Below are 9,245 nucleotides of genomic sequence, written 5' to 3' on the forward strand. Positions count from 1 at the left end.
ATGATCTTTGAGATAAACTATATTCATGTCAGGGAAATTTAAGATATTTTAACACTATTACCTGAAATTTATGGAAGGTTGATATTAAATAAATTGCCTTAAACGGAGAATGTGATTTATGAACTGAACTTCATACAGAAAAACAAGGTATATATTCACTCATTGTTGAATGGGTGGTTTGAGTGGTTCAAATGCATTATTGTCTGTACTATCCTTATATTGGATTTTTCCCCCCTTCAATTAGGTGCATAAAAAGGATAAAAAATACAAATGTATGGTGTGTAAGAAGATCTTCATGTTAGCAGCCAGTGTTGGAATAAGACATGGATCTCGACGCTATGGTGTTTGTGTAGACTGTGCAGATAAATCACAACCAGGAGGGCAAGAAGGTGTAGATCAGGGACAGGATACAGATTTCCCTCGGGATGAAGAATATGAGGAAAATGAAGTAGGAGAAGCTGACGAAGAGCTGGTTGATGATGGAGAAGATCAGAATGATCCGTCTCGATGGGATGAATCAGGAGATGTTTGTATGTCTCTAGATGATTAACTGACCTATACTCCTCAAGGATGCTGCATTTGGACATAATATGAATCGACAATTTGAATTGTTGAACTGAAGGCTTGCAAAATATGGTACATGCTGGATGGTAGTTATGTTGCTGTGAAAACTGTAGGGTCAAAAAGCCTTATAGCAAAAAAAATTTTTTTTTATATTTGCACAGGACTGTACAGCAAACAACCTTGTGGTTGGATTACATGGAGTCCCATCTTCAGTCAGTTATCAAAAATATTTTTTATTTATAGGATATACAGTAACTATTTGGGTCCTATGAATATATAGTACGTGTCCTTAAAGAGCTTACATTCATGTGCCACTTTAACATGAATGAAGAAAACCCATTTATGAGACTACAGTGACAGCTGACCCAATTACTCTGTCCATCAAACCACTCAGGCTAGTTTGTACTAGTAGAGTTTTGTTTCTATTTTTATTTTTATTAATTTTATTTTTTTTAATACAGATTTTCAGTGAGGGGCCTTTTCAACCCCATGGGTTCTACCTTTCTGTATTTTTCCATTTTAATTTGCTTCATAACTTAAACCAAGTCTCTTCTAGTCTTAGGTATTATTTCTCAATTTTGTGCTGATGGGCATGTTTATAAGAACTGGAGAGGTAATTTATTGGAATGAACTAACTGACTTCCTCCATTCCCCCTTTCCTTTTTGACATGAATTTTACTACTTTACAAATGAAGAAATGATGTTGCAAAGTTAACATGGCGAAGTTGACAAATACCACTAAAATGATTATGATCTAGAAGTAACTTTCTCCTGCTGCTGTAATCGATAAATGGTTACTATATGACGTTTTCTGACATGGTATTCGGTTTTGGGTATCTGTTACTTTGGCACTATTCTGGTTTGCCTCTTTTTATTTTTGCCAGTGTACTATACCTCAGTCCTATATGAAAAGACAGAAATCTAATCGAAAGAAAAGTCGTCATAGAAACAATAAGGAAAATGATTTGTTTCCTAATTTGACCTCCATGTCCAGTTTGGTTAGCTTGTTATGCAATATAAGTGAAATATCAGGTTTTTATTCCTGTGCCCTTTTTATCATTAAAAATAACACAAAAAGTGCATTCTCTTTTGTTTGATACTTACTGGGATATTGAACGTTTTGAAATTATGATAGATCATTATTTTTTCAATTCCTCAAAGTTACTACATCTTCATATATAGTCTTTCTGGTAGTCACCATGATTCAACAATCTGCAAAAATCTTACAAATAAGATATTGAGAGGCTTTACAATTATTCTGTTAACTAAATTCTTCAGGGTACAAGGGGTGATGTATTAAGTTGAAATTGTCAGATTTATTTAGCCTAATGACAGATGAATTAGCTGATTGTTAAACTCACAGCAGCATTTCACATAATTAATATTAACATGCATGACATTTATCAGGAACATATTGTATATTATATAAGATTGAGGGATATCATATTTTCAGCTTTCTTTTAAATAGAAATTGAGTATATTTTCCTATTTTATATCAGGTCACTAAATTATGCTATTTGTGTGGAAAAAATTGCAAAGTATACTTTGACAGACATAATCCTTTTGGTGCTCCATCTGATCAAAGTTGAAAAGCTGATAGGTTTTTTAAGAGACAAGCTTTCTCATTGTCTCCGACTTCAGTACTATAATGGTTTAATGTTAGACATTGATGTATTTGCTTGGATAAATCAAAGATATAAAATACAGTTACATGGTTAGATACATCTTTTGTCATCTAAACTTTATTGTAGTTTCTACATAATTGTAAAACTGACATGAATAGTTTGGTTTGATTTTTGTTTAAGACTGAAGAGTACATCTTATTCTCAGTGTTCTAGACAAATGAGTATAATGTAATTCTGGTGGGGTCCAAAGTAGACGTTAGTTGGGCAAAGATACTATGAATGAAAAAGTATTTTAAACGTAAAATGTTCTGCTTTGTGAATATGTAAGTATAGTATAAAGATTTCTTTCATCCCATTATCCCCCTCCTTTAAAATAAACCATAGTTTACAATTGGTAGATCTGTCTATATATAAATATATATTAAAGAGAAAAGATATATATCTGAAAATCACCTAAATCTGCTTTATTAGACTACAGTTCACTTATTGCATAGAAACTGGACTTGGCTTTACATTCTTAATGTACTTTTACTTTTCCTCAAGAAATGAACTTACTCTCTTTAAACTGAATTTTCTTTTACTACTTAAATCATTTATGTATATCTGGTAAATTATGACCAAATTTTTGTTAGATTGCATACAGTAAATTGAAATACACACTTGGTACACTACGGGATTGTTGTGCTTTTGTTTTGGTTTTAGTTGGAAACAAGGTTTGATGTAGATGGCTTGTTACTGTTAATTTAAAATATTCTATAATTGTCCATTACTTTTTATGTTGTGTTGTGACAGATTTGGCTATATTTTTAGTCAACTGAAATATGATACTTTAAAAGTTTGTTTTTAGAAAGGTAATCCAAAGGAATAATGTTTATACTCTTGAATATATTAGCCTCAGCCTATATAAAAATTTCTTCTTTAAAGTAAACATTTTACCAGAAACAGAACTGACAGATTTTTCTACTTGCTGACTGCCTAACTTATTTTGTTTCATGATCTCGAGGGACTGCCTTTTCCCTTCTAGGTCTTTTTTTAAAAATAGTTTTAGTACTAAGGTATACTACTGGACTTTTTTTTTTTTTTTAAGTATATTCTTTTTCTGACTTACAGTACAATTTCAGGAAGTTGATAGATAATAAGAACTTATGATTGGTCTCAAGGTGACAATGAAATACTCATAATTTTGTCTGTGGAGCCCTGGCAGAATTATGTGTTATACATTTGCTGAATTTTTCTCTTGTAACTTATATTTTAAATGAGAAGCATATTTTAGAGCTTGTAATTTTAATGAAGAGGAAGAATATAAACTTTCTTTCCTATTTGCTCTAGTAACAGACCCTCTCATATAAATCAAGATCATGTATTATTTCTTAGAATTCTCAGAGACAGTTACTTCCATATGGTCCCTGCATTGTTGTTATTGGCCCTCATTATTCATATTCACTAGATGTTTTGCTAAATTTTAGCACCCTAGCAATTAAGAGCTTAAAAAAAACTGTAGGAAGGGGAAGCTGAACACTAATGAATAGCTTTGAAATTTGAGGGGGGAAGGGAAACACTAGCTGGTTTTGGTAGAGCCATCCTGCTGGAGAAGAGAGAAATGAATGAGTTAATTCATGTAAAGCGCTTAGAACAATGTCTGGTGCATAATAGGAGCCTAATACATCTTAGTTTAATAATAGATGTGAACCAAGAGGAAAGGGGGAGAAAATAGAAAATGAAAGGATCAGGGTTGGGAAATTTATATTCATACAGTACAGTTGTAACAGGCCTGAAGATGACTGGAGGAGTATAATACGGGGCAAAGTGTGATGGAAGAGGAGTTTTAAAAAATAAATTTAAAAACTTCGGTAAGCTTTATATTTTAAAGATTTTGTCAACATAGAAGAGTTTATTTTTCTGGATAATGATTCAAAAGCTACCATTGTTTTAGTGCCTACGTGTGCTCTTGCGCTTTACATTATTTTGTCTAATTCCCTAAGGTGGGTGCTATTGTCTCCATTTTATGGAAGAGAAAAGGCTCCAAGAAATTTGCATAACATAACTTGCCCGATGTGACACAGCTACTAAGTGGTAGAGCTGGGTTTTGACCAGATCTGATTCTGAAGCCCATGTTCTTTTTAGGGGGCTCTATTAACTGCCTCATTAAACTTTTGTAGAATTTCAGTGCTTTAAAAGCATTTTGTGTATGGAGACATGTTCTCCCCATAAAACATCATACGTTAGGAATTTGAGTGTCTAATCTTTCCTCCCCCTCAAATATCCTTATCAGTCTTTTCCTCCTAATACAGCAGTTTTGTCACCTGACTATAAATAAGACACCTGACCTCAGTGTAGCACATGCTATTAATTGGCTGTGGCATTTTTATTTTTAAAAGGATGGTCTTAAAGTGAAGAACTAGATGCGAACCCCAGTTTTTGTGCCGTTCAGTCACCCAGATCCTTAAACTTAACTATGGTACATAATATATGTGCTTAGAACTAACAGGTGTTTTTTCTTAGTCACTTTAGGATTTAAAATGGAAAGTTTTTTCCTGCTGTATCCCTGCTTTCAAATGAAGTTGAACAGTTCTTAGATAGTTTAAAATGTGTTAGGGATAAGCACACTTTAAAAGATGTTTTCTGGCCCTGAATTTTATGACATTGGGTACTTAATTTGGAGTACACTGGCTATTGAGAACAAAATTTTGGGTTGAGGAGAGGGATGGTTGAGGCCATTATGAAATGGGAGAATCAGCATTTTAAACACTGTAAACATAAAAGAACGCTTTCTTCTGCCTGCTGTTTGTAAAAGCTCTTGGGGAAGATCTTTTACGAAGACCAATTTTTTAAATGTAATTTACCTACCTAGTATAAGTGTCCTAAGACATGTATGTAAACTTCCAAAACTGTTTTGTCTGTGTATTTAGAAAATACACAAGAATCTTTATCAAACCTAAAAATATAAACTTGTGAGCACTAAACTTGCTTCTGGCTTTGTGAATTTTGTTGACTCTGACATTTAATTCAGATTTCTTTGAAAGTGTATTAATTTGGACTATTTGGGGTAGGGGAGCACCTTTGTAAACTTTGACTTATGTATAATTCAGATATCTTTGTACTTAAGGTTTACAAGTTTGAATTACATAATAGGGTTTTTTGGTTTGTATGTTTTTATATGAAGTGCATAAATGACTCAAACTACCTCCTCGTAATGCTTGGAGAGCTGCTTTAATTCATAGATAGCAGTGATTTGTAATCAGCATTTCATCTATCTTTTAATCTTTATTACTTTTGGGATTCTTTACAGGTTTTAGAAAACATTAAAATATTTCCCCTCTAATTTACACGTGTGCATAATTTTGGAAGTGGATTGAAAAGCAAAGGTAAACTACATCCCATATATACTGCGTATTAGTAGGCTAATGAATTACAAGTAAATCTATGTTTGGGGTGTCTGTAACTTTAATAATATAGAGAAAACATACTTGTTTTATTATTACTTTTTTAGGTATTTGTGTTTGTGGTGTTAGTAATAGAACAAAGGAAATCATAGAGTGACCAGATACAGACTTTACTAAAGAAATGAAAGTTTTGTTTGGAGAAGGGTGGCCATGTAACGTGTAAAAGCCTAGTGTCTTAAAATTATAAAAGCCGTCATGTGGCAGAATAATTACATATATTCTGTATGGTTCCAAGAGGTTAAGACTGGGACTATTTGACTCCAGATTAAAAACCAGCTTTTAGTAATTATCCAAAGATGAAATGTAATTGCTTCAGAAAGAAACCAGATGTCCTATTGCTGGAGATATTCTAGAGAAAGTGGAAGATTACCTGATAAGCCTTTTGGCTAAGGTAATAATTGACCAAACATTTCTATCCAAAGGTGTTTTGTTTTTCGATTAAAAATTTTTGGACCATTGTAGTTAACCAGTTTTTTATCTGGTTTAGCAAGAACATTGATAAGATTATGCGTAAGTATCTCATGACACCAAAAAGGATACAGTGGAAATTAAGAACGATTGGTTTAGCTTTATGGAAAAAATTGCTATTTGAGCTTTTTTCTTTTTCACTTTGCACATCACCACAGACCAATGTTTGGAAGGTAGTATAGGAAATTAAATTACTGGGTCCTTGGTTAGGTGAGAAAATTAAAGGTCCTTCAGTTCTTTGTGTTGTAACTTTTTCTCAATTTTGAACTAAAGGAAATAAAAAATGAACCACAAGAAATCTATTCAGTTAATTATAGGAATTAAAAAATAGGTTGTATTACTGCATGGTGCCTTTACATGCTATTGATACTTTCTGATTGCCAGCCAGATATTTCTTTTTTCCAACCCAACCAAAGTTTGGCAATAAGTAATTATTAATCTTCCAGGCATAATTTGGTATGTTTTAGAATATTAGTGAAAGATACACAGGAGACAATCATTTCTTAGCACATGTCTGAACACTCAGCGACACAAAATGTTTCAAGATAATTGTAGAATTTTTTAAAAAATTTGTTTGTTTTGAGAGTGAAACACTGTGAGCTGGGAAGGACAGAGGGAGAGGGAGAGAATCCCAAGCAGGCTCTGCGTGATCAGTGTGCAAAGCTCAATGCAAGGCTCAAACCGACAAACTGAGATTATGACCTGAGCTGAAATCAAGAGTCGGACACTTAACCAACTGAGCCACCCAGGTACCCCAATTGTATAATTTTTTAGGTTGAAGGAAATTTTTTTAATGTTTGTTTTTTAGAGAGAGCACACAAGCAGGGGAGGGGCAAAGAGAGGGGGGGGACAGCGGGTCTGAAGCAGGAGGTTCTGTGCCTACAGCAGCAGTTCGAACTCCACACCGTGAGATCGTGACCTGAGCCAAAGTTGGGCACTCAGCCAATTGAGCCACCAGGATCCCCTAGGTTGAAAGAAATTTTGACAGACTGATAACTGATTCCCAGAGAGGTTACAACAATGACTTTGCAGTCAGTTTTGGGATCTAGGATTTGGGAAAACTGAAATTAGAGACTACAAAGTGAACTTAAATGTAATTTCTGGCACACATTCAGAGCTCAAAATTATTTACTAAGTGATTAAAAGACCGTCAGCAAATTTTTTAGGAATTTGCTTGCTACTATCTAATGGCATATAGTTAATAAGCTAATTTTGTTTACAAGTAGTTTGTGTTGCCAAGCACAGGATGTGTGGGATTCCTTTGGACCCTTTCCCACAATACCCCCATAGGTGACCACTATCTGAAGACATAATAACCAAACCTAACTTATAGCAGGTATCATGATAGAAATCTCAGTGCACATAGCCTTTTGATTTTTTTTTTAACCTACACCATCCATATAACTTGGAATAGTGACAAGATTAAGTATTAGCCATTTGCTGTAAAATATTTGTTTTAAAATGACTGGCATAGCCCCCACTAACATCTTAAAGTAATATTCTGTGTATGTGAGGAAGATGTGAAAACCTGTGTATGTGAGGAAGATGTGAAAAACCCTATTAGAGTTTATACTTTGATGGAGAGTGCAGCAATGCATCAATAAAGATCATTTAGATCTGATGCTTTTGTTGCTGATGATGAGTTTTATATTTGTAAAGAGACATGTTGTGTAGGCATTTATATTTTGCCATATGAAAGATTGTGTTCATGTGGAAGATGGAGATTAGTAGTTTTGTCACCCTCTCCCCTGTTGATGAGCCATCCACTTGGATTATGGTAAGACCTAGATTCCTAAACTGGGATGTTGGCATTTTCATGGACACATGGGTAATTCTCCAAAGTAGGTTTTACTATGTTAATTTTTAAAGTAATTGCCACCTAAAGGATTAGATCAAATAACTAACTCATTCCAAAGAATCGCAGTTCTAGGAACGGAATCCATGTCCAAGAGCTCTAGTCCAAGGAATTATCCTCACCTGTGGCAAGGGAGATTTGAACAACAGCTTTATATATGTTGATGTGGATTTTCTTTTATTGGTAGTCTTAAATTTACCTTCTTTTAGGATTTTGTTACTTCATAGGTCTAAAGATGTTTATTAGAATCCTACATTAGATTTCCGGCAGTTTTTTGGAGTCTTTCATTCTAAACTTCTGCCCTTATGTGGGTCTTCTGAAGGTAGGTGACTTATTGGCATCCAGTCTGTTTTCTGGCCCTTCTTTCTTTGTTGCTACTGGTGACTTATACTATTCAAAAATGTGACGGGGCGCCTGGGTGGCGCAGTCGGTTAAGCGTCCGACTTCAGCCCAGGTCACGATCTCGCGGTCCGTGAGTTCGAGCCCCGCGTCGGGCTCTGGGCTGATGGCTCAGAGCCTGGAGCCTGCTTCCGATTCTGTGTCTCCCTCTCTCTCTGCCCCTCCCCCGTTCATGCTCTGTCTCTGTCTCAAAAGTAAAATAACCGTTAAAAAAAATTTAAAAAAAAAAATGTGAGCTCCCATTTTAGCCTATGGACGCTTTAGTTATATAGATATATATTGAATACCCATTTGTGAGAAAATGGTTACCTGTGATGGATGAGATCACACTATATTCTGTTCTCAATTACTCTTTTTTTTCTTAAAAAAAATTTTTTTTAACGTTTATTTATTTTTGAGACAGAGACAGAGCATGAATGGGGGAGGGTCAGAGAGGGAGACACAGAATCTGAAACAGGCTCCAGGCTCTGAGCTGTCAGCACAGAGCTTGATGCGGGACTTGAACTCATGGACCGCGAGATCATGACCTGAGCTGAAGTCGGCCGCTTAACCGACTGAGCCACCCAGGTGTCCCTGTTCTCAGTTATTCTACTACAAGCCATTTGCAAAGGGAAAAGATTCAAAATTAAGCAGGGAACAAAAAGTCCCTTCACATCAGTGGTTTTAAAAAGCAGGAACGATTGGGAGTTGTGAATAGGTAGGATAACTAAATATGTAAAATGGAGCAGATTAAGAAAATGCATACATGGCACTTTTTTAAAAAATGTTTATTATTTTTGAGAGAGAGAGAGACAGAGTGAGCGGGAGAGTGCAGAGAGAGAGGGAGACACAGAATCCGAAGCAGGCCCCAGGCTCTGAGCTGTCAGCACAGAGCTCGACGCAAGGCTCAAA

At 35.0% G+C, this 9,245-nt stretch overlaps 1 protein-coding gene across 3 annotated transcripts in view; it reads left to right on the forward strand.

The window, feature by feature from the left end:
- ZBTB10 (zinc finger and BTB domain containing 10) overlaps positions 1-5,152 on the forward strand; it is a 36,814-nt gene extending 31,662 nt beyond the window's left edge. For all 3 annotated transcript variants that reach the window (XM_043601259.1, XM_043601258.1, XM_043601257.1), the window contains exon 6: positions 245-5,152. In XM_043601259.1, coding sequence (XP_043457194.1) covers positions 245-550 — 306 coding nt within the window. In that variant the 3' untranslated portion in view covers positions 551-5,152. The remainder of the gene's footprint in view (positions 1-244) is intronic.
- Positions 5,153-9,245: the final 4,093 nt, after the last annotated feature.

This window comes from Prionailurus bengalensis, chromosome F2 (genome assembly GCF_016509475.1).
Source record: "Prionailurus bengalensis isolate Pbe53 chromosome F2, Fcat_Pben_1.1_paternal_pri, whole genome shotgun sequence".
Classification (NCBI taxonomy): domain Eukaryota; kingdom Metazoa; phylum Chordata; class Mammalia; order Carnivora; family Felidae; genus Prionailurus; species Prionailurus bengalensis.